This window comes from Saccopteryx leptura, chromosome 1 (assembly GCF_036850995.1).
Source record: "Saccopteryx leptura isolate mSacLep1 chromosome 1, mSacLep1_pri_phased_curated, whole genome shotgun sequence".
NCBI classification, from domain to species: Eukaryota; Metazoa; Chordata; class Mammalia; order Chiroptera; family Emballonuridae; genus Saccopteryx; species Saccopteryx leptura.
In genome coordinates, this window is record NC_089503.1 from 301,898,545 (window position 1) to 301,925,269 (window position 26,725).

A 26,725-nucleotide genomic window follows, 5' to 3' on the forward strand; every position below is an offset into this window, starting at 1 on the left:
TTATTTTTTGCAAGACTTCATTTCTGTATTTTGAGGTATTGAATTACGGAGTTGGGAGTAACCATAAGAAATTACTTAGCCTTAAGGTAAGTGAATTTGTAAGACAGCTAAGACAGGTAAATGACTGTTCTGAAACCCCACTGCATCCCTCAGCAGTGTGGGATTTACTTTGACTAATAAATAATTCCTACTATGTTTTATTGTTATCTGTGTTACTATAATTTAAAAGCTCATTTTTCTTGTAACCTTTTCACAGATGTAGATTCAAAAATATTAAAATATATACTAAGTCCCAGGTACTATCAGTATGTTCTAGACATAAAGCAAAGAACTTTAGAGTGTGTTATGTTTTGAAGGATATAAACAGTGATGTGCTAGAAACTGAGGAGGCTACTTAGGGTAAAAGCCTTAAGAAAGTGATTTTTTGACCAAGTCAAAGCCTGCAGAGTTTGGAGAAGAGTTTTCAAAGGGTGTTCTCTAGGGAGTGTGATTAAATCAACCTTTCCTCTTTTTAATAAGTGGGAGATTTTCTTTTTCTAACAAATACTGTTTTCTATCATTTTGTTTGTTTTTGTTGCTTAAATCAGACACTTTCCAAAACCTCCCCATACTTAAAGAATAGTGATCAAACTGGTGTCCACATTCTATTAGGGATCTCACTGATAACTGATAAAAAGGAAGGATTAATCTCCAACCTTTTTGTGTTACACATCTTCCCAACACATCCTGTTATAACATTGCCTAGCTGACTGTTTTGTTTTGTGGTCGTTGGAGATTTCCAGTGTTCCTTCTGTATTTGTGCCTGCTTATTCCTTCCCTTCCACTATTTATATTACTGAGTTTTTCTGTCTTTAGTAGTACCATGTGCAGTTACTCTGTTAAATCTTCTTTTGTTTTTAAAGTGACATTATTTCTTCAGTTACTCATGGACATTTAATATTTTATTTCACCTGATGCTAGTGTATTACTAATTTCCCTCCTGTAGAATTGTCAACTGTCCTGATGAGCCTACTCTCTGTTTCTTCATCTGAGACAGCAATGGCAATAATAAAATAGATTAACTCTTCCTCTTTAGGCAGTTCTAGATCCACCTAAGCATAGCCTGAGGAATGCTTTTCTTTTAAGTTTTTTGTTGTCACAGTGGTTTAGAAGAAAGTAGTCTTTGGAGCTAGATACCCTGGGCTCTTTCTGCTTACAACGTCTGTGTTCTTGAGCAATTTACTTCTCTGCGCCTTTGTTTTCCCATCTGTAACAAGATGAGGGAGTAGGAGAGACACTTGTTCATATTTTCCCAGATGATTGTATTGGTTAAATGATTATACACTTTTTAAAACAGTGTCTGACACAAAGTGAATACTCAATAGATTTTTAGCTATTATTATTGGGTTATATGAAAAGAAGCAAGCAAAAAGATATCTAAAATCAAATTTTATATAATCAAATTTTATATAATCAAATAAAATATATATTAGGTAAATATACCCAGTAAATATATATAAAGTTTGCCATTTCTTATCTTTGATCAGTAAATCTGAAACATGTTTACACGAAAGGCAGTATTATGTCTAATAGAAAAAACATTGATGTTGGATGGTGGCTCATTGGATAGAACATCAGCCTGGCGTATGGACATCTGGCTTCTATTTCTAGTCAGGGCACACAGAAGAAGCGACCATTTGCTTCTCTCCCCCTCCCTCTCCCCCTTCTCTCCCTCTTCCCCTCCTGCAGCCAGTGGCTTGGTTAGTCCAAGCATTGGCCCCAGGAGCTGAGGATAACTTGGTTAGTTTAAGCGCATCAGCCTCAGGCACTAAAAATAGCTCAGTACTTGAGCATCAGCCCATGACAGGGTTGCTGGGTAAATCCCGGTGTGAGTACATGCAGGAGTCTGTCTCCCTACCTCCCCTGCTTTTACCTATAACCAACTAACTAACTAACTAACTAAATATTTAAAAGAAAAACATGAAATTTGGCATCCTAAGACCCATTGTTTGATCCTAGCTCTGCCGCTTATGAGCTGTATAAGCTTGGTCAGATAAGTTTTAAATTATGTGGTGATAAGGTGAAGGATTAAGCAAAGAAGAAAACCTATACCCAAATAACATTGGTGATTGCAAGAGGGAAAGGGAGTGGGGGGAATAGGAGAGGGTAGTGTGGGGTGGATGGTGATGGAGAGAGACTGACTTGGGGTGATAAACACACAGTGCAATATTACAGATGATGTATTGTGGAATTGTGCACCTGAACCCTGTATAATTTTATTAACCACTGTCACCCCAATAAATTCAATTTTTAAAAAGTCATTATAGTTATGTCAAAATTATTTTACAATGGGTTTCAGGTGACAATAAGAATTTTTATATAATAGAAATGGTCAAAATATATAGTTAAAGAATTCAAGTGTTACTGAACAGTACTATAATTACTGGATAACCACATGCAGAAGAATGAAGTTAGACCCTTTCCTTCCACTATACACAAAAATGAACTTGAAGTGGATTATAATAGACCTATATGTGAGAGCTGAAAGTATAAAACTTTTAGAACATATAGTAATAACTCTTCATGACTTTATGTTAGGCCAAAGCTTCTTAGTTACAAAAAAAGAGTGTAAGGTGCAAAAGCAGATAAGTTGGATTTTGTTAAAATTAAAAAGTTTAGTGCTGCACACAGTACCATTGAGTAAATGAAAAGAGCCCTGGCCGAATAGCTCTATTGATTAGAACGTCATCCTGAAATGCAGAGGTTGCCAGTTCAATCCCCGGACAGGACACATACAGGAACAGACCTATGTTTTTGTCTCTCTTTCTCTTTCCCTTCGTCTCTCTCTAAAATAAATAAATAAGAAAAAAGATATTGGAGTACAGTTATCAAAATACAGTTAATATTAAAAAAAAAAAAAGACAACCCACAGAATAAGAGAAAATACAAGATGGGGCAAAGTGGGTTTATGGTTGTGAGTATGCGAAATAGAGTTTATTCTTGTTATTAATTATTGTATTATTTTCCACATGAACTTCTGTAAACCAACATTTGCAATACTCTCTGTTAGTAAATATCTCTAGTAAAGTACTTACATACAGAATATCTAAAGAACTCTTACAACTCAATAAAAAAAAAATAAATGACCCAATTTAAAATGGGCGAAGGATCTGAATAGATATTTCTCCAAAGAAGATATACATAGTAAGATGCTCAATATCCTTAGCCATCAGGGAAATGTGAGACAAAACCTTAGTGAGCTCCCACTTCACACCAATAGGATGATTGTAAAATCAAAAAGAGACAATACCAAATGTTAGTGAGGATATAGACAAATTGGAACCCTTCTGCCCTGCTGAGAGGAGTGTAAAATAGTGCAGCCACTTTGGAGAATGATCTAGAAGTTCCTAAAAATGTTAAGTATGCAGTTACCACATAGTCCAGCATTTCTACCCTTGGCTGTTGTATACCCATGACAAATGAAAACATATGTCCATACAAAAACTTGTGCAGGGATGGTCATAGGAGCATTATTCATGACAGCCTAAAAGTGGAAAGAAATCAAATGTCCATCTACTGATAAATGGATCCATCAATTGATGAATGGAAAATTGCTTAGCAGTAAAAGAAAGTGCTGATACATACTACAATTCAGATGAACCTTGAAACCAGGCTAAGTGAAAGAAGCCAGTCATAAAAGATCACGTTGTATGATTCCAATGATATGAAATGTCCAGAATAGGCAAATCCATCGGAACAGAAAGTACATTAGTGGTTGCCAGAGGTTGTTTAAAAGTGGAATCTATTCATTATTCTTCAGTATGGTAGGACTATTCATGACTGTTCACTTTTCCTGCATATTGACTTCCCTGCCTCTTTCCTTTTCACGTTTTCTTCAAACAGCTCATAGGGTATACACCTTCATGAAGAGAAGGATGAGAACCTAAGAGAACTTTGTCTAGATGTTAGTCATGTCACCTCATTTTTGGCATAAATGAATGATTAAGAGATGTTGTTCAGGCAGGTCTGGCTGTTAATTTTTTTGCTTTTAAGTATAACTCTTGGGTAGCCTAGCAGAGGCCTTTAAAAAAAAAATAATTAATTTATTTTCTGAAGTGAGAAGCCCTGAGGCAGATAGACTCCCACAGGCACCCAATTGGGATCCACCCAGCATGCCCTCCAGGGGTTCATGCTGTGACCACCTGGAACATTGCTGCGTTTCAACCAGAGCCATTCTAGCTCCTGAGGCGAGGCAGTGGAGCCATCCTCAGCACCTGGGCCAACTTTGCTCCAGTGGAGCCTTGGCTGCTGAAGAGGGAGATAGAGAGAAAGGAGAGGGGGAAAGGTGGAGAAGCAGATGGGTGCTTCTCTTGTGTGCCCTGACCAGGAATTGAACTTGGGACATCCACACACCGGGCCAACGCTCTATTGCTGAGCCAGCCAGCCAGGGCCCTAGCAGAGACCTTTTAAAAATTCTATTAAAAAGTAGCAGAGCCTGACCAGGTGGTGGCTCAGTGGATAGAGCATTGGACTGGGATGCAAAGGACCCAGGTTCAAGACCCCGAGGTCGCCACTTGAACATGGGCTCATCTGGTTTGAGCAAAGCTCACCAGCTTGGACTCAAGGTCGCTGGCTCGAGCAAGGGGTTACTTGATCTGCTAAAGGCCCACAGTCAAGGCACATATGAGAAAGCAGTCAATGAACAACTAAGGTGTCGCAACGAAAAACTGATGATTGATGCTTCTCATCTCTCTCCGTTCCTATCTGTCTGTCCCTATCTATCCCTCTCTCTGTCTCTCTTAAAAAAAAAAAGCAGATAAGCCTGACAAGGTGGTAGCGCAGTGGATGGAGGATAGGCCTGGGATGCTGAAGACCCAGGTTTGAAACCCCGAGGTCGCTAGCTTGAGTGTAGGCTCATCTGGCTTGAGTGCAGGCTCATCAGCTTGAACATGGGGTTGTGGCTTGAGCATGGGATCATAGACATGACCCCATGGTTGCTGGCTTGAGCCCAAAGGGCACTGGTTTGAAGTCCCATGTCACTGGCTTGAGCCCAAGGTTTTTGGCTTGAGCAAGAGTTCACTGGCTCGCCTGACCTGTGGTGGCGCAGTGGATAAAGCGTCAACCTGGAAATGCTGAGGTCGCCGGTTCGAAACCCTGGGCTTGGCACATATGGGAGTTGATGCTTCCAGCTCCTCCCCCCTGTCTCTCTCTTCTCTCTCCCTCTCTCTCTCCTCTCTAAAATGAATAAATAAAAAAAAACAACAACTAAGAGACTGCTTCTCATCTCTCTCTTCCTGTTTCATTCTCTCTATTTCTCTTAAAAAAAAAAAAAAAAAGAGTTCACTGGCTCAACTGGAACCAAGGCACATATAAAAAGCAATCAATGGACAACTAAGGAACTGCAACAAAGAATTGATGCTTTTCATTTCTCTCCCTGCCTGCCTGTTCCTGTCTGTCCCTCTCTATGCCTTTTTCTCTCTGTCTCTGTTGCAAAAAAAAAAAAAAAAAAAAAAAGGGCAAAGAAATATTCAGAAGGACAAATTGACAGGACTTAGTGATTTAGTTGTGATCATAGAAGGTAGAGAAATTCAGGTTTCTGGCTTTGATGAGTCAATAGTATCTAGCATGCAAGTACTTGATGACTTATTTAAAGTGACTGAAGAACATCAGATACTTTATTCTTTGTGAATCTTTTCCTTAATTACACACTGGTACCTGCTGATGCTCTTTCTTTTTTTCAAAATGTCAGCATGTTTTGTACTAGTCCTTACAAATAATTATTTGTATATTTGGTTTACTCCCATTACTTCTTGAAGGCTAGGGCTATTTCATACATATCTTTCATTCCCTCTTTTAATACACACTTTCATGCCCCACCTCAGACCTATAGAATGAGAATTCCGAGTTACCTGGGAATCTGACATTGAACAGCTATCTTGTGGTTCTAATGGTCAGTAATGTTTTCAGGGTTAGCTGGAGAGCAGTGAATCAGCTGACAGTGGAGCTGTTTTCTCCCACTAATCTTGCTATCAAATGACAGTTACTAAGTGCAGATTTTTAAATGATGGAGTAAAGACGGTCATGACGCCTTTCTCTGAGAAATAATCTCAGATTAACAAGAAGAATAAGAAATATAAATTCTGCCTTTAGTGATATTAGGAGACAGCTAAAGCTCAAAATCATAATATATGAGTAAGGGCTACCATTCCCACCACCATAAAAAGTGTTAGTTTCTTTATTTCTTCACCAATAGTGGCTTTTTTCTGATTTTTTATTATAGTCCTTTTGTGAGTATGAAGTGGTATCTCAATGTGGTTTTAATTTGCATTTCCCTGCTGACTAATTATGTTGAGCATCTGTTCATATACTTACTGGCTATTGTTATGTGTTCTTTAGTGAAATGTCTGTTCTTTTACCCATTTTTAACTGAGCTGTCTTACAAGTGTTTGTTTTTTTTTTAAATATGTTCTGGATACAGAATCATGATTTGCAAATGCTTCCTTCCCACCTGTGACATCTCTTTATATTTTTTATGATGTCTTTTGAAGCATAACATTTTTAAATTTATGAAGTTCATATCGTCATTTTTTTTTCTTTTATGGATTATGCTTTTGGCATTATATCTTAGAACTGTTAGCCTATACTAAGGTTTCAAAATTTTTCTTCTGTTTTCTCTAGAAGCTTTATTATATTAGCTCTTAACATTTAAGTCTATGGTAGATTTTATTTAATTTTTTTAAATGGTGCCAAGTGGAGCATTAATTCATCATTTTGCTTGTAGATGTCCAGTTGTTGCAGCAGTTTTCTTTTAATTTTTATATTTATTTATTGGTTTTAGAGAAACAAATTTGTTGTTCCACTTATTTATGCATTCATTGGTGGATTCTTTTATGTGCCCTGATTTGATTATGGGAATCAAACTCATAATCTTGCCTTGTTGGGATGATGCTTTAACCAGCTGAGCTACCCAACATTGGCCTGCTCCAACAGTTTTCTTTTTTTTGTTTTTGTTTTTGTTTTTTATTCATTTTTTAGAGAGGAGAGGGAGAGACAGAGAGAGAGAGAGAGAGAGAGAGAGAGGAGAGACAGAGAGAGAGAAGGGGGGAGGAGCTGGAAGCATCAACTCCCATATGTGCCTTGACCAGGCAAGCCCAGGGTTTCGAACCGGCGACCTCAGCATTTCCAGGTCGACACTTTATCCACTGCGCCACCACAGGTCAGGCGAGCAGTTTTCAATCATTTGTTTAAAACACTATCCTTTGTCCCATTGAATTGCCTTGATAACTTTGTCTAAAATTTATTGACCATGAATATGAAGGTATACTTCTCAATTTATTTCCATTGATCTTCATGACTGTCTTCATGCCAGTACCCTTCATTCCCCCCATCCACCCAAAGTTTACAGTCTCAGTTTCTAGGAAAGAAACACGTACTCCACAGTTACCAGCCCTGGTGCTGATCTCTGACTCACCGCCCCCTCTATCTCACTGACGTGCCTCACCACACCTGACATCTGAGATACTCCAGTGTTTCAATCCTAGGAGTTCAAAATGGAAAGTTTAACATTCATTTTGCAGATAAGGAATGCCAGGCCCACCTTAGATGTTGTTTGAGTGAAAATGTTTTTGTCCCCTGCTATAACAGAAGCATGAATCTTCCTGGGGCTAATGTATTTATTACTGTGGAGTCACCCTGTACAGTCCTCTCTAACCCACACTTCGGCAGAGTAGGGTTCTGAAGATGAGGAAAAAATGTTCAGAGTACTGACATAACAAGGGGAGGGAAGGAAATGCAAGGTAAATGCCAAAAATAAAGCATACCTACTTGAAATTTTTGTGTAGAGCAGGTACACATTTTAGGTGGCTCTACTAAACAAACGCTTCATCGTCTGTAATGTACCTTGGCTTTTGTGTAGATACTGCTAAAACCACCTGCTGACCTTTAAGGGACCTTTTATCCTTTGAAAATGGAGAATGCAGAGTCAAGGCTTTAATTTTTCCAACAGTTTAGGTTTCTCCTTCTAATTTTTAAAAATTTTATCTATTGATTTTAAAGAGAGAAAGTGGGAGAGAGACATCAATTGCTGTTCCACTTGTTTATGCATTCATTGGTTGCTTCTTGTATATGTCCTGACCAGTGATCAAACCCGCAACCTTGGTTTATGGGGACAACACTCCAACCAACTAAGCTACCTGGCCAAGGCCATTTTTAAAATATTATTTATTTTAGAGAGAGAGAGAGAAAGAAAGAAACATTAATTTGTTCCACTTTATGCATTCATTGGTTAATTCTTGTATGTACCCTTACTAGGGATTGAACCTGCAACCTTAGTATATCAGGAAGATGCTCTAACCAGCTGAGCTATTGAGCCAGTGCTGCCCTTTCCATTTATTTATTTATTTATTTATTTATTTATTTATTTATTTATTTATTTATTTGTGTGTGTGTGTGTGAGAGAGAGAGAGAGAGACAGAGACAGAGACAGAGACAGAGAGAGGGACAGATACGGACAGACAGGAAGGGAGAGAGATGAGAAGCAGCAAGTCTTCCTGTGGCACCTTAGCTGTTTGTTGATTATTTGCTCATATGAGCTTTGACCGGGGGACTACAGCAGAGCAAGTGACCCCTTGCTCAAGCCAGAGACCTTTTGGGCTCAAGCCAGTGACCATGAGGTCATGCCTGTGATCCGACACTCAAGCCAGTGACCCCACACTCAAGCCGGTGAGCCCGCACTTAAGCTGACGACCTTGGGGTTTTGAACCTGGGTTCACTGCGTTCCAGTTCGACGCTCTATCCACTGTGCCGTCGCCTGCTCAGGCTTTTTAATTTTTAATGCATTTCTTTTGGCTTTTTTAAATTTTATAAAGATACATTGTATTTGATAAATATTAAACTTTCTAGCTACAGATAATATAGATAAACCCATTATCATTGTTAAAAAGCATTGACTTGCTACAGTATTTTTCAGAATAACAATTATCTGTGTGTATGTGTGTACACATATAGGCAATCATGGTTATTAGTGCAAGTTTGATAAGTAATCTGCAAGATCATGCGGTGTTTACAACTGCTTCCTGAGGAATGTTAGGTATGTGTAGTTTAAAGGGAGTGAATGGAGTTGAGTATCTTATGCTTATCTTGCTCAGTTGAGCAGCAATTATTCAACAACAGCCCTAGAAAGAAATAATAGGGGTAGAAGTCAAAGTAATCTAATTGTCCTTTTAAAGAGTTTGGGAGCTAAATAACAGGCAAAATATTCTAAGCTAAGTAGACTGAACTTTTTTTTTTGTTTGTATTTCTCTGAAGTTGGAAACGGGAAGGCAGTCAGACAGACTCCTGCATGCGCCCTACCGGGGATCCACCCAGCACGCCCACCAGGGGGCGATGCTCTGCCCATTTGGGGTGTCGCTCTATTGCGACCAGAGCCATTCTAGCGCCTGGGGCAGAGGCCATAGAGCCATCCCCAGCGCCCGGGCCATCTCTGCTCCAATGGAGCCTGGGCTGCGGGAGGGGAAGAGAGAGACAGAGAGGAAGGAGAGGGGGAGGGGTGGAGAAGCAGATGGGCGCTTCTCCTGTGTACCCTGGCTGGGAATTGAACCCGGGACTCCTGCACGCCAGGCCGACGCTCTACCACTGAGCCAACTGGTCAGGGCCAGTAGACTGAACTATTATGCACTCTTAAATAATAACCAATTACGTTTCAAAGACTATTTTTGTAAGTAGTTGGTTTTATAGCTTGCTTTGAATATTTTTTGCGTAACTATTTCTGATGAAAGAGTTAGGACTTCTTGATATTGTATGTAAATTCTTCAGTAATAAGATATGAAAACATAGAAAGGACAAATACATACTGCAAGATTCGTGTTTATTGGTAGAAGAGGAGGGAAACTTGAATGTTATATATAACAATACTTTTCACAAAATTTAAACTACATATTGCAGAATATTTGAAGAGAGAGGAGGGAGATATTTGTGGGTATATGTTTTAGTATTGAATGTTTTTAAGGATATGATTACCAGCAGAGATACTGAGAGATTCAGAGTGTAATAGAAGAATATCTAATTTAGAAATTGGAAAGTGTGGGTTCTCTTTCCAACTCTTCTAATCAACTTTGAATCTTGGCAAGTTCGTGTTTTAAGTGGATCTTCTTTGGGATTCTGATTGTGGTCCAGTTCTCACTTTATGTATTTCTTTTATTTGATCTCATTCACTTCAACTGCCACTTATGACCCAGTGGTTATCAATATAGTAAAAACTGAATCTGAGAATAAAGGTTTCCCTTACATTTACTATAACTGACTGACTTGTTATGAAAATATAAATTATTATAATCAAATAATCTAAATTTTAACATGCTGTAAAACCTTGAAGAAATCTCTATATATTTTTTCAATTGAATGGCACTGGTGCTTTAAATAAGTTAATAAAAGGGTTTTTATGTATGTACAGAACATCATCAGCCATACTTTAAAAAATCATTAAAATGTAATTTTCAGGAGAGCTTCATTTTTAAGCTTTGCATCTCTCTCTCTCTTAAAAAGAGAAACAGACAGACAGACACAGACAGGAAGGGAGAGAGATGGGAAACATCAACTCATAGTTGCAGCACTTTAGTTGTTCATTGATTGCTTTCTCATACATGCCGTGACCGGCAGGGGGGGCTCCAATCAAGCCAGTGACCCCTAGTTCAAACCAACAACCTTAGGCTCAAGCCAGCAACCTTGGGGTCACATCTGTGATCCCATGCTCATGCTGGTGTGCCTGCGCTCAAGCTGGAGCCGGTTAGGGTTTCGAACCTAGGTCCTCTATGTCCCAGGTCTGTGCTCTATCCACTGTGCCCTCACCTTGTCAGGCCAAACTGCATCTCTTTTTATACCTTGGTTCTGACCCTGAAATTCTGGAAGCAGCCTAAAACAACATTTTTTTCCTCCAAATAAGGAACTAGGATAGTCCTCTGACGCATCACAGTGATGCTCAGGTAAACAGATGTACTAGGATGATCTATAATCTCAATTTAGAAAAGAAGACCACTTCACTATCATTATTTTTTTTAACAATAAGAAGACACTACTGTTATTTTTTTTTGTCTGTCATTTTGTGACTGACTACTGGACTGTCATGATCAGCTTTTATCCTTATTGTGACATTGCCTTGCTCAACTGCATCTTGGGCAGCATATATAGCTGGGTCCGAGTATTGCCAATGCCAGCACTAATGCACAGAGCCTCTCTTTCTAAAACCAGACCTGATGTTTCCTCAACAGAAACATTAGCATGTTTCTTTTTAATGACTAGAGGCATCATGGTCACCTTAGGTGTAATATCAAAAATGTTATAATTGTTTTTTTACTCTCTTTTGCCCTTCACTGTAAACATGCAGTGTGCAGATCTTGTACCAGAATAGGAATGGATAGAAATTCCTCCTTCTCTCTAATGACATAGAGTCAAAGCCAGCTCTACTAGATCTTAAATGAAATCAAGTCTCTAAATTCCTATATATTAAGACCCCCTTCCTAATCACTATTTTCCCCCAGAAGTGAACTTCCCCCCCCTTCCTGCTAGAGTATTTAATTTACACACGAAACAATGCATAAAGAATTTCATTTCAACTCTTTAGAATAAAACTGACTGGAAAGAGTTTATTTCTAAAAGGAGTTTTAAGTAAATTGAAGAGAGCCTATGGCTGAAATGTTGGCATATGTTTGTAATGTGAAAAAGAGCCTTTTCAGACTGCACTTAAGGTGTCTGACTTGATGGCTTCACTTAAGGTCAAGTGCTCTTACACATTCCTGTTATATATTCACTGATCTCACATTACTTGTGTGCACCCCAGAAGAACGTTCCTGCAATATCTGTAGGGTCATTTTTCCCGCAGAATGTGACTTTTCAGTTTTGAACCACCAAGGCTCTGGGGCTTCTTGGGAGAAGTCCATCAATCCAGTGCTGCTGATGATTGAAGATTACCTGTCTCTCTCAGCTTCTCCTGTATCATGGTTTAATAATAACCTTATCTAATTCTCTATGTTTGTCATTTGGGAAGTTATATGGCATGAAATGTGTTCTAATCGGAAATTTGTAAGTATCAAAGCTGAATTTACATCTGACAAGCTCAAAGCTGATATTCATTATCCTTGTATGATAATGCTTTCTTAATGTACTCTTTTCCACAGGATGAAGATACTGGAATAAAAAGTAAAGTCCATTATATTGCCAAGGAGATCATGAGCTCAGAGAAAGTGTAGGTATCTAGTTTATAATTTAGAAGACTTCATTTCTTTATTGAATCATTTAAAACAATATTTATTAATGTTTTTTACAGGTTTGTGGATGTGTTAAAACTTTTGCACATTGTAAGTATCTGCTAATATTTTCTTGATGTCATCAGGCTACCCTCTTTTACATCTTTTCCTAGCCACCAATATTTTCAATATAACTTAAATACATTTAAATTAATACATAGATGCATGTATGTGGTTTCTAATATATGATTATATTTTTAAATTCACACAGATTGTGAATATAAAAGTTATGTAGGTATCTCATATATGTGTGGTATGACCAGGTGATTTTGAAAAGTAGCCTTTATATCTGTATCTTCAAAGTCTTCAAACTGTCTGTCTTCATAATAAAGAGTTTTTAAAGTGATAATACTTCTTCTTGGACATTTGCAGAAGTCTGCTGTCAAGTAGAATTTTGTATTAGCGATGTCTAATGAATGTCATGATCAGTGTTCAATTTTGTTCTTCTCTCTGAATAAGCTCGTAGTAAGAGACTTAAAATAGACATTTTTACAACTAACTTTTTTACAATTCTATTTTCAATTTTTATAATTGTCAACTTGAACGAACCTGTTGGGAAACAATTATGATATGTGTCTGCCTACATACTAATTTTTCTCATGCACTCCTTTGTCCCTGCAAGTTTTTACAAGTTTCGTTATGCATTGGCAGCTAAAGTGCTTTTATTATTACTTTATTCCAATTGTATTGTGGCAAGATGTTAAAACTTAACTAAAGGAAGGGATAAGCTAAAGGAAACAATGAAAAAAAGGAATCGAAGTGAAATTTTACTTAGATGGGGTAATTATTAACATCTTAAACTTAATTCCTGAGAGGTGGTAGGGCCGCAACTATACACACATTTATGGTTCTGCACAAAGTATCATTATTTTCAGTTTTCCTTTACTAGGTACACATGAGCATGAAAAGCGGGTTTTACTGAAGGGTGACTCACATTCACCAAATGATTCCCTTGATACAACAGAAACATGGAGGCCTAAGTCCTGTGTGAAAAATCTCTAGCTTTGGAAAGATTTTCCAAAACAATTCTTAACAATACTAACTTGTTTTGTGAAATTATTTCCCTGTGAATAGTTTTTCACCTAACTCTTGACTGTATTAGTAAGTTCTCTCTTGTAATTTATTTTGAAAAATTATAACAATATTTGGTCAGCTAAACAGATTTGTAGACTTTCAAGCATATTGTCATTTCAAATAAATAACAATAAGCTTGATAAATAAGTGGCTTTTCTTTTCTTTTCTCTTTTTTTTTTTTAAGTGAGAGGAAGGGAGATAATGAGACCAACTCCCGCATGTGTCCCAACCGTGATCCACCCAGCAGCACCTGTTGGGGGCCAATGCTTGAGTCATCCAAGCTATCTTCAGTGTCTTAGGCTGATGCTCAGACCAACCAAGCTACCCTCTCAGCCCATGGGTGGACGCTCGAACCAATCAAGCCACTGGTTACGAGAGGGGAAGAGAGAAAGAAGGGGGAGAGGGAGGCAGATAGTCGCTTCTCATGTGTGCCCTGACTGGAGATCGAACCTGGGACATCAGCATGGCAGGCTGATGCTCTATCCACTGAGCCAGCCAGCCAGGGCTTAAATGGCTTTTCAAAGTAAATTTTATATACATTTGCTGCAATGCCCCGAACCCTCTCTATTGTATAAGCACTTCTAGGGAGAAAAGAAAAAAACTAAACTACCATTTTCTGGAAAACTGAGAACATATCTTTAGGATGAATACATTTTACCTATTTGACATATTTTTCTGATAGACATGTTTAAATTTCTTCTCCAAGGAAATTTAAAGCATCTATAAGTTATTTGGTAAGCTCTATTGATAACTGAGGCAAAAAAGTCCTATGGAGTCAGAAAGACTTGAGTTTTCATTTTAGTGCGTTATTTCAGCTCATCTTGTATGGAACATGTGGGGGTTTTTTTGTTTTTTGTTTTTTTTTTCAAATTGATTTTTTTAAAAATTTTATTTATTTATTTATTTATTTATTTATTTATTTATTTATTTATTACAGAGACAGAGAGTGAGTCAGAGAGAGGGATAGACAGGGACAGACAGGAATGGAGAGAGATGAGAAGCATCAATCATTAGTTTTTCATTGCGCATTGCAACACCTTAGTTGTTCATTGATTGCTTTCTCATATGTGCCTTGACCGCGGGCCTTCAGCAGACCGAATAACCCCTTGTTGGACCCAGCGACCTTCGGTTCAAGCTGGTAGGCTTTTGCTCAAACCAGATGAGCCCGTGCTCAAGCTGGCGACCTTGGGGTCTCAAACCTGGGTCCTCTGCATCCCAGTCCGACGCTCTATCCACTGCGCCACCGCCTGGTCTGGCTGGAACATGTGTTGAGTGAGGATTTCTCTGTGAGCAGCATAGAGTCCCTGCCCTCAGAGTGCTTCGAGTTCTCATATCTTATGCTTCTCACATATTGTGGTGAGGGACTAGATTTTAAAATTTTCAATTCATGGTAGACCAAAACTTTTGTAAAATATATTAAAAATGTCATGACCATGTCAAATTGATATAAAAATTTTCTATTTCTTATTCTCACTTCTGACTAATATCTTTGCAGACCAGTAACAGTTTGTGGATCATACTTTGGAAAGCATTGGCTTGGTAGATTCTGTTTTTTACCAGCTATGTGAATTTTAGAGTGTAGTTTAACCTTTTGGGTCCAGCTTTTCTCATTTGCAAAATGGGGATAAAAATAGCCAACTCTCCGATTGTGAGGAATTAACAGAATAAGATATACAAAAGAACCTAGTAATGTAGGTGTGTGGTAGATTCTCAGATTGCCTTCCCAATACCCTCTTCTTCACCGTCTTCCCTTTTAAGAGCATCAATGATGGGAAATACTGATTTTTATTACCAGAGAGTTGACTTATCACTTTTTCTAGTGCCTTTATTTTTGTATTAAATTTTTGTTTTAATAAAGAGAGTTCTGATTCTAGTAGGCAGAAAAGCGATGAAAAGCTTTACTAGTTTATTATTTGGTTATTTAAGAATATATGTCCTATTCTTACCTCTATACTTTTGAAACAAATGATAAGCCCCATAAAAATGGATAATCAGACCAATTTCCCATGCAATGTCAGATCTGATCTGTAAATGGCCTTGGGCTCTTCCCAGCTGAAGTTGAATAGAGTGAGTCATCTATAACCCATCTTGACTGATACATTTTCAAAACCTCCTAAGCCTTTAATGTCAGGGTGACACTAGAGAATTTACCAACCTCGTGTTAACATTCTGTCTGGTATGTGCATATGTTAACCCAGCAGAAATCAGCTCTAATGGGTGTTTTAACAACAGGGCATTAACCAAGTATGAGCCATTTTTAGGAGAGCTTCCTGTTACCAGGTTAATGTAGATAAAGCCAAAAGTATCTTGCTTCATTCCAATATGCCCACCATCGTATTAAAACTAATATTTACTTCTCTACTAAAAGTACCCCACAAAGGTAGCACAGGGACCATTTAATACTAAGTACTGCTGCTATCTGATTTCATCTAAATGAATTAACTTCTGTTACATGGTAGAATATAACTGATTTAAAATATGTAAATAACATGCAGTCAGTCCAGTGGGTATTTTTTGGAAATCAACCAGCTGTTCAAGTGGCTTGGGAGAAGCTATTGTTTCAATTATATATAATTTCCCATATTACAGACTAGAATAGCATTAATATACTGCTCACAAATTTTAAGGGATATTTCAAAATGAATATGAAGCAATAAAATATCCCCTAACTTTTGTGAGCAGTATAGATCTTTCTGAGATGATGGAAATGTTCAATATCTGCATGGTCCATATGATAGCCATATCTAAAAAATTTTAATGTATCACTGTAATTTACTAATACTTCTTTGTTTAGCATTGGTAAAAAAAACTAGGTGGAATAACTCATAGAAAAAAATTAAATCTAAACTACTGACTCCCATTATTTAAATTATTATATTGGGAAGAAGTAGGCTTGTGTGGAGGGCAAACAATTTAAAATATACTTAAGGTTTTAAGAGCCAATATACTCAGTTGAGGGCTTTGATTCATCTACCTGATGTTTGTGTGGGGATGGTGGGGGGAGTTCCTGCGGAGTCAGTAGTATGACTTTACAATTAATGTTTTATGTGGTATATTCTCTGCAGTATATACCACCAGCTCCTGGACTTTGAACTGGATTAAAAAAAAAGAAAAGAAAAGAAAAAGGTTAGATGTGTATATTGTCTCTAAGTTAATACCCTAAGTATAAAGAGGAGGGAGAGTCCTAAAAGTTCGTCTTTCCCTTTTCAAAATGGTAGTGCCACCCATACAGCTGCAGAACCCAGAAAACTAGGACTTGTTCTTCATTTCTCCATCTCACTGCTTCAGCTAATCCATAACAAACCTGCCAATTGTACATTCTCTTTACTGTAACCAGCTCATCATGTACTCAGCCAACCATACCAGGCTCCTAATTGGGCTTCTTATTTCCATTCTTACCTCCCTTCCAATCTGTTCTTTATATGATTTTTTTCCTTATAAAATTTTAACAGTGATTTTTTTTTTTTTTTGTTGTTGTTCATGAGAGAGAGAGAGAGAGAGAGAGAGAGAGAGAGACAAAGACAGGAAGGAAGAGAGATGAGAAGTATCAACTTGTAATTACGTCACTTTAATTATTCATTGATTGTTTTCTCATATGTGCCTTGACCGGGGGTGGGGGTGGGGGGATGGGGATGGGGTCTCCAGCCATGCCAGTGACCCCTCGCTTAAGCCAGCAACCTTGGGCTCAAGCCAGCGAGTGACCTTTGGACTTAAGCCAGTGACCATGGGGTCATATCTGTGATCCCATGCTCAAGCCGGCAACCCCAGTGAGCCCACGCTCAAGCTAGCAACCTGGGGGTTTGAACCCGGGTCCTCTGTGTCCCAGGTTAACACTCTATCAACCTTGCCACCACCTGGTCAGGCTTAGCAGTGATTTTCTTAAAATATATAATAGAGCTTGTCACTCCCCTGTTTAAAATCCTTTAAGTGATTCCCAGTGTGTTATGAGTAAAGCCCAAGCTCCTCATCAAGACCTGTAAGTAGAACAACTATATGTCCTTGTCTGCTCTTGACAGTTCTGGTTACTGTCATGGCATAATATTATTAATAGAACTCTTTTCCACTGTCAAAAATGATCTGCTGCCCTCAAGAGATAACTCAGTTGGTTGGGGCATCATCTGAAAGCAACAGAGGTTGCTGGTTCAATACCTGGTCAGGGCACATACAGGAACAGATTGATGTTCATGTCTCTCTCTCCCTTCTCCTTTCTAAAATCAATAAAATAAACATTAAATTTAAAAAAATGATCTACATTGGACAATTATGGCCCAACTAATAAGCTGCTGTGTCATTTGGCCTCTGGTAATTAGATGAGAAATTATAAGGGAGGGTGTTCTTTCATTCATTGAGCATGTTCTAGCCATACTGGCCACCTTTCAATTTTTAGTTTAGTGCTAAAGGTCATTCCTGCTCAGAGCTTTTGCTATTGCAGTTTCCTAGAATGTTTGTTCTTCCTTCATTTTGATCATAGCTAGTTCTTTATCCTTTCAATCGGGGTTTATGCGACCTCCTCAGAGAGCTCTTCTTTGAACATCCTTTTTTTTTCAATTCCCCTTGTTTTAATCTTGGAAGTTAATATAATTTATATATTTGTTTGTTTACTTGTATCTTTTTGGTCTCCTCTACTTAAAATGGATGCTAGATGAGGGTGGGAATCATATAATTTCTACAACTACTATTCTTCACTGGAAGACCCTCAGTAAATTGAAGGAATGAATGTGACTAATTGGTTAATGTTAAGAATTCTGTCTATGCTACTATGTGCTCTTAGATAAATTAGTCAAGCTTTGGTTTCTTTTTCTGGAAAATGGGAATAATAATAACTAAGGTTGGTGTGATCATTAAACAAGATCCTAAAAGATAAGTAAAACATAATTAGTTTTAGCTGCAGGCCAAGTAGAGAGAGGGCCTTCAATGTAAAGTACAGGGTGTCCTCAGGTTACGACGGTTCTGTTCCTACAACAGTGGTGTAACCCAAATTTTGGGGTAAGTTGAAACACACCCTAGCCTAAGTCACTTACCTATCCTAACAGTTGTAAAATCACAATCTAGAATATAGAAACACAAATATGCCGTGTTACTGCATATTCTTCTGCCATGCTCAACCAAACTAGTTCGCCAACATAGCTCATAAGTAGGACACTAACAAAGTAAGCTGAAACGCTCACTTCTCAATTTTTTAGTTTTTATGGGAGTGAGAGTCATAAACTCAAAAAACGTATGTCGAGACTGTTGTAACCCGAGGATCCCCTGTGCTCTTATTCAGAACTTACTTAGGTATGTAAATTTAAATCCCACTATTTACTTTTGCTGTTCTCAAGTAAGCTTTTAATCAAATCAATGAAAATAGACTTTGTTCATGAAATAGAATCTAGGTTTCTATCTACATTAGAAAGTAAGCTTCATGAGGGCAGGGATTTTTATTTATTTTGTTTATTGTTATCCCAGTAAATTAATATTTGAAAGAATGATAGAAAAGTGATGAATAATATTTGGTTTGGCAAAACTCTTAATTACTTATATTTGTTTCCCCCTTTTGTGGCAGATGTTGTCCAATCTAGAGGTTGCTATTGTATATAAATGCCCATTTTAAAGATAAAACACCTTAGACATCTAGTATGTATAATTAAGTACAAATGATACATTGTTTTTTGGTGTTGTTTTTGATATCTTATTTGCTCTCTGGTGGGAGACTAATATAATAAACATCTCTATAAATGTATTTCAAAAATGTTCAAATAGCACTATTAAAAATATTTTTAACGGGAATGATAAGAGGCTTTACTGTCTTTTGGACAAAGGGGCTGGTTAAGTAATAGTTAGGTGGTCCTAGTAACGAAGCACCTGTGTCACACCGACTTCTGTAGGTTGGGGGATGCATTACCTGGACAATGTGAGAGGGTCTCACTAAGTCCATAGAGGTGGGGCAAAGTGTCTCCGACATCAGACGTGTAGTAATAAATAGAATATTATCTTTTTTTTTCAATGCATTATAAAAAGCAATAAAAGACTTCTTCACAGAAGCCTCTAGTTTTTCCTATTTTAAAATCGCCTGTTCTACTGAATACACCCCCCCCCCCCCCGTTTTTTTGAGTCCTGTGAACCATTTAATTATCATTTATTCTTTAGTTGTAAACAGTCCGCCTTAGGTGTCTACTGACATGGCTTCCAAACCTTCACTTTTGAGCAGCTTCCTTCATGTGAGGGCTGTCCTTTACTGGATGAAGTTCGTCGTTGTGAGCACCTTTGTCTTGGTGCTGAGAAGTTTGTTGTCCCCACCTTGGGTTGGTATTTCCTTCGCTTTATAGGCCACTGTTTCAGGGCTCTTTCCAAGCTTCCAGGAACTTGTGGATCTTAAATGATGTTTATGTGTTCATTTAAGTTAACTTTCATTAAATAAATAACTTTCTACTGAGCACTCTCTCTGTTGGCTTTTCAACATGCTATGTTATATAAATTATCTATTTTAATCCTCATAACAACCCTATCAAATAGATGTTATTTTTATTTTCTAAATAAAGAAGGTAAGCTAGCTGCCAAAAGTAGCCCACTGCTAAATGGCAAAGTGAGACTTTAACTGTGGTCTCTGAGCCTTTGTACTTATCGAATTCTTCAGAAATTGATGAAAAATTGCATCTTGAAATCTTTACCATGCTGGAAAGGGTATTAATTAGTATGTCTTTCAGTATAGTAGCTTATTTTCAGAATTCTTTCAGTTGGCCCAGGAAACCAGAGAAATTCTAGTTTTTCACCTTCTAAGGATGAGAATGAAAGTAGATATCGGTCATTTAGGATATATTATGATAATTACTTGTTAATGTTATTAAAGGGGTTGGAGACTTCAGATAAAGGATTGGTTTCAGTCATGTTTTATACAGTTTTGCATTGATAATTTTGTACTAGGTCTGAGCATATAGAGAGGTAGAAATACTTTTATTGGACAAGTACTTTTATTTTAAAACAAAGTCAAATTGTTAATGTGGGTACTTTCTCCCCGCTGCTTTTACTTCATAGCTATACATTCATTTCTGCATATTTATCAAAGCTCTTTGACCTTAGCAGCTGCTTTGCTTTTGCTTAATATGAAGTGATTTTTAATGTCCTTCATGAAGGCGGGGAGCCATGCAGAGCTCTCTGTCTGTCCATATGTCCATTTGGTCTGTGTAATTCATTGTGTCATAGCAGTGGTTAACTAAATGCCCTAGGGTCAGGAAGCCTGGTCAGGACAGCTGGTAATTAAGTCACTTCTCTTTGACACTAGAGATGTAAAGCCTGACCTGAGGAACAAGGCCATCTGTTTTGTGCTTTATTGCCTTAGTATATTCATACTTGACTACATTTGCATTGATTTTTGCTTGAGTCTTACCCAAGTGATCAGAGCTGGAAACACTAGGGTATTCATACCTCAGAGGAACTAAGTTATTTAAAGTTGATCTGGTTCTTATTTGTAGATTTTCTGGGAATGGTTAAGAAAAATATTATATGCTTTATAATTTAGAAGCCCATTTCTATTTCTAAAAATTCCAAGTTAAACGAGCGTTTGGTTATCGTGCCCAGAAACTAGAGTGTAGGTGGTTCAGTGGGTTTTATGTTAGAAGAATAGACTGAAGTTAAATAGTTGACATTAGTAAACTCTGTCGCCCAACAGTTTCATACTCTAACTCCTCTCACTCCTTTTATTTTAGTTATCCAGCTTTTTTCAGTGTGAAAGGTAAATTCTGGATCCAGTTTTTGAAGTGCCAGTCCTGTGGTCTTGCATCCTCACTGATTTAATCAATGAGGAGTTGGTGAATTTAGATTCTTCTGCCCCAAACTAGCTTTACTTTTGTCTCTTAAGTGTCATCACACTTTCCCAAATCATCCTGGATATTAGCATTTAGAAAAATAACCAGACATATGCTGTAATCATCCTTTTTATTAAAAAAAAAGAGAAAAAAAGATGTTTCCTTTTTTCAGTGGCACCAGTTTAGACATGTTTGAGGTTCATGAAGAGCTAGGAAGTTAAAAATTCTGCTGTGTCCTTCCTGTGTGAACATCTGGCACTGGGACCATAGCATGTCACTTTCAGGGCTTGGTGGCCCGAGGGGTGAGGGAATGAGTTGAGGACCAGGGCTGCCATGTGTAGTTATAAAAGCCACGAGTTAGGGGTGCTATGCCCGTTTCCATTTTCAGAAAGGCACCATGAAGGCCTGGCCTGTGGTGGCGCAGTGGATAAAGCATCAACCTGAATGCTGAGGTCCATCAGTTCAAAACCCTGGGCTTGTCCAGTCAAGGCACATACAAGAAGTAATCAATAGGCCCTGGCCGGTTGGCTCAGCGGTAGAGCGTCGGCCTAGTGTGCGGAGGACCCGGGTTCGATTCCCCGCCAGGGCACACAGGAGAAGCGCCCATTTGCTTCTCCACCCCTCCGCCGCGCCTTCCTCTCTGTCTCTCTCTTCCCCTCCCGCAGCCAAGGCTCCATTGGAGCAAAGATGGCCCGGGCGCTGGGGATGGCTCCTTGGCCTCTGCCTCAGGCGCTAGAGTGGCTCTGGTCGCAACATGGCGACCCCCAGGATGGGCAGAGCATCGCCCCCTGGTGGGCAGAGCGTCGCCCCATGGTGGGCGTGCCGGTTGGATCCCGGTCGGGCGCATGCGGGAGTCTGTCTGACTGTCTCTCCCCGTTTCCAGCTTCAGAAAAATGCAAAAAAAAAAAAAAAGAAGTAATCAATAAACAACTGAAGTGAAGCAACTATACTTCTTGCTCCTCCCACCCCATTCAATGTAAAATCAAGATTTTTTTTTTTTTTTTTTTTTTTTTTTTTTTTAACCAAGAAAGGGAAAGAGAAAGACAGGAAGGGAGAGAGATGAGAAGCATCAACTCATAGTTGCAGCACCTTAGTTGTTCACTGATTGCTTTTTCATATGCAGAGGTGGATTTAATGGCGGGCGCATCGGGCACGCACCCTGGGCCCCAACTTCTGAAGGGCCCGCACACCCCAACTTTACACTTTTTTCTAATGACACATTTGGTTTCATATGTGCAATTTTAACATTAATAGTACATAATATTTTTTATTTATTTACAAATATGGTTAACATGTATTTTTATTTTCCTTGTATCTTTTTTTAAGAGGCCTAAAATTTTCTACTGTGCCCACAGCCTCAACCCACCTTAATCCATCTCTGCTCATATGTGTCTTGACCGGGGAAGTGGGGGGGACTCCAGCCAAGCCAGTGACCCCTTGCTCAAGCCTTCAACCTTGAGCTTCAAGCCAGTGACCATAGGTTATGTCTGTAATCCCATATTCAAGCTGGTGACCCCGCACTCAGGCTGGTAACCCCGTGCTCAAGCTGGTTAGCCCATGCTCAAGCCAGCTTGGGTCCTCAGCATCCCAGGCTGACGCTCTGTCCACTGCACCACTGCCTGGCAGGCAATAAATAAAATCTTAAAAAACAAACAAAAAAGGCACCACGAAGGCCACCAATTGCTCTAGTAGAGCTCGCTTAGACTATGTAACTTTCTGAGTCTTAGGGGTAATTTCTAATAAACAGCTAGATATAAATTCTCTAAATCCCTATAGTTTTTATTAAATGTTCTTCTTTTGCTCTTTTAATTGTTAAATTTCTGTTTTATTCTGACATGTTACAATTTTAAAAAGAGGTATGGTCCATTAGTTTATTCAGAGCTGCCTACTCTATCCCCTAGTACTGGAAAAAGGAAAATTTTGCCTGGTAATGTGCAGGGGCCTCCAGTTAGAGGCCATCTCACTGGTCAGCCCAGTGTGGATTTGGCTGGTCTCTGCTGAATGTGTCTTAAATAAACAAGTTTCCTTTTTGGCAGTGGTGGGAGAAGTGTGGAATGCAGAGTCTAGGAAAAGCTGTGTCAAATAGGACTCCATCTACTTAATAGCTAATGTCTACTGTCACTGTCATGACTGAGGAAATACCTTCCAACTGGAAACTAAAAGTCTTCCCTCTGCCAGTGGACAGAGTCATCATTTATTCATCATTGATTCCACCAGAAAAAAAGGCCGGTGCTGATTACTTTGTTCAACAAGGAACTCGTGTCTAAATTATTTTAATTGCAAACTAGTTAAAAAAAATACTGTCGAGTTATATATATTGTCGTGCTTTGAACACCTTTGCAGTTGAGGAAGTTATTTGTGATATATAAATATATTCTATTGTTCTGCACTATGGAAAATCTAATGACTTGCAAAAGTGTTAAGTTGCCCTATTTTCTCTTAGTAAATGTGAGTTCTGACAGAGACAAGCTGTTGGGAGGTGGAATTTGGCGGATATCCATTTTGTTTCTGGAGATGTTTTGTGTGGTTTTCAGGATTGGAGTTTATACAACTTACAAATTCTTATTCTATATTACAGTAATTAGTTATAAAAGTAGTTCTTTAGTTACTGGTGTAAGTAGATGGTTTCTGTGAGCAAAAGTGACTATTGGGCAGATAAAGGTTAGTACCAGGTACTAAGATAGAAGTTAAGGATTTTTTTTAGCATTTTTGAGCAAAAGAGAATTTGGGTTTTGTAAAATAGTGAAATTTTAGAAAAGGAATTATTTCATGTACTTTTAAATTACATACGAGGTTTCTGTCTTTCACAAGAATCATAGGACGTACTCTGGTTAGACTGTCCTGTGGTGGCGCAGTGGATAAAGCATCGACCTGGAACACTGAGGTTGCCAGTTCAAAACCCTGTGCTTGTCTTGTCAAGGCATATATGAGAATTAATCAAAGAACAACTAACATGAAGCAACTATGAGTTGATACTTCTTGCTCCATCCCCCCTCTGTAAAATCAATAAATAAAATCTTGAAAGAGAGAGAGAAAGAAAAAGAAAGACTGACTTATGGTGAATATATTGGTATGTTGGGGGCAAGTGTTGAAGGGCTCAAGGGAGAAATCAGTGCCTTTTTTTTAATTTTTAAAAATTGATTTTGAGGAAAACAAAAGAGAGACATTGACATTGATTTCTGTTGTTCTATTATTTATGCATTCATTGGTTGACTCCTGCATGTTCCCTGACTAGGATGAGTGTGCCACCCTTTTGTTTCCAGAGCAACACTCCAACCAACTGAGCAACCTGGCCAGGGCAATTAGTATAATTTCTAAAGTTGATTTGTCCAGTGAATCTCTAAAGGAAAATTAATTGTAAATAAAGGTAAAAGCCTAGTAGAATCTGTTTTACTCAACCATTGTTTGAAGGTTTTAATTAAACCTATTGTTTCTAAGAGGGAACAGTGTTTGTTTTGGAATCCTCAGGATTGTGGGACAGACACCACTATTGTCTTACTTTTATCTTGAGGCCTACCGTCTGGGGTTAGTGAACTCCAGACAAATGCCAGTCTCCTTCCCTGCCCTTTTCAGGTCCTTGGAATGATAGGGTAGGGTGGTGTGGACCTGTCTTAAAACAGTGTAGAAATAGTCTTCTAGGGAAAAACTGATGAAAAAGAATATGTGAAGAGAAAATTTTTATTTGTGAAAAGTATAAATCTTGGTGAATTAATGAGAAGGTTGAATAGAGGGGAGAGTTTAAGGTCCAGAGTTAAAATGTTTTGTTGATTCTTTGTACCAAATAAAGGTAGAAAACTTTAGTTGTTCAATATCTTACTAAAGCCTAACAACCCATTTAACAGATAATAGGGAGAAATGGGTGAAAGGGGTCAAAAGGTAAAAAGATAAATAAATATAGTACATTAATGAGCAACACCAGAAAAGGCTTAGTATTGTCTAGTAATTTGTGACCAAAAAAAAAAAAAAAAGTCTTTCAAAGAAGAAAAACAACCTTAATTTGGATGTAAATTACTGAAACTAAACAATGGTGACAACCAAGTCAGACTTTAAATTCTAAAGAGTATCTGTTAGATAATATACAGTTTCTACCTAGATGAACTACTCTTCAACTCAACGTATCAGTAATCCTAAATTTGACATAATTTATAAGGTTAGAAAAATATTTTCATAAAAAGATTTTCCTGAGGCCCCTCTCAGAAATTTTCATTTATATCTCAGTAGCTAGAATTAGATGGGTCATGTGGACATCGTAGCTGAAAAGAACATGAAGACAAAGCATTTTTTAGCTGGACATATTGTCCTTCCCTCCCTGAAAAACAAAAACACAAGCAACCTAGAAATAACATAACATTTTATTCATTATTAAGAGACTGTCACTGACTTTCTTCAGAAACTTTACTTTTCTGCCTCAACCATACTTGAATTTCCTCTTATATATATACTATTCTGGACAGTTTAACTTTCTTTTAACCAATAAGTGAAAAATGCTCAATAAGTGAAACTTCTCTGAAAGAAAATAATTTTGTTCAAGTCACTTTGGTACAGATGAAATGCATTGTTATTTGACTTTATTCTTAATAATGAAGAAGTTGAGGAAAATGAGGCAAGCTCCAGGAAACACAGGAAACAGGAGAAAGGGCTTAGATCCAGTATCTTCTGATTATCAAGAATGTGGCCTCCTCCATGTGCCTCACCTGGAATGCTCTGGTCTTGGGGAAATGGTTACTGAGAGAAGTCACAGGGACTCTTCCAGAATAAAACTAGTTAAGATTTCCTGGGGACTTTGAAAATAAATAGATTGTGTTCATATTGCAGTATTATAATAATTTTCGATTAGAGTTGCAGTACAATTTCTAGACATGCCCTTAGTATAAATTGCTAAGTTTGGAAATCAAACCAAAAGATTTAAGAGCAACACACATAGTCGTCTTCTTTTTTTTTCTTCTTCACACAGATTGCTTTAAAACCAAATATCTACCCCAGCCACTTTGTGTTTTTGTTTGTTTGTTTAATTTTCTATCTATAAGTGGAATAGAAGGAAATAGGTACTTTCCACTTGTAGTTTACGTTGTTTTAGGTTATACAGTGACCAGGGAAAAAAGATTTTACCAAGTTATATGTGTATGTATATTGTTTTTCCTCCCCTGACTGTAATAGGACTTTCGGGATGCTGTAGCCCATGCTTCCAGACACCTTGGGAAACCAGTGATTGAGGACCGGATCCTAAATCAGATCTTGTACTATTTGCCTCAGCTGTATGAGCTCAACCGGGATCTCCTGAAGGAGCTGGAGGAAAGAATGTTGAACTGGTAAAAATGGACTGACCAGCTTTCCCAGGGTTCCCAGTTTTAGATGGCTCCATAGGCAAGAAGGGCCCATAATCAGCTAATTTAACTTTTATATGTGAACTTTGATAATCAAGGTGTTTGAAATTGAGAGAGTTTAGCTGATACTCTGACATTGCAAAAAAGTTTTAATGTTTTATCTATCTTTTCTGGAGTTTCAACTCAAACGCCCTTTGCGTTTTGGAAAAAAGGCCATTCACTGATATAATTTGATGATATATTTGGTTGGTTTAAAAAATTTACA

At 38.0% G+C, this 26,725-nt stretch overlaps 1 protein-coding gene across 3 annotated transcripts in view; it reads left to right on the forward strand.

Moving 5' to 3' along the window:
• Positions 1-26,725, forward strand: part of FGD6 (FYVE, RhoGEF and PH domain containing 6) — a 127,968-nt gene that overhangs the window by 50,298 nt on the left and 50,945 nt on the right. For all 3 annotated transcript variants that reach the window (XM_066357359.1, XM_066357365.1, XM_066357368.1), the window contains 3 exons: positions 12,150-12,217; positions 12,299-12,329; positions 26,294-26,445. In XM_066357359.1, coding sequence (XP_066213456.1) covers positions 12,150-12,217; positions 12,299-12,329; positions 26,294-26,445 — 251 coding nt within the window. The remainder of the gene's footprint in view (positions 1-12,149; positions 12,218-12,298; positions 12,330-26,293; positions 26,446-26,725) is intronic.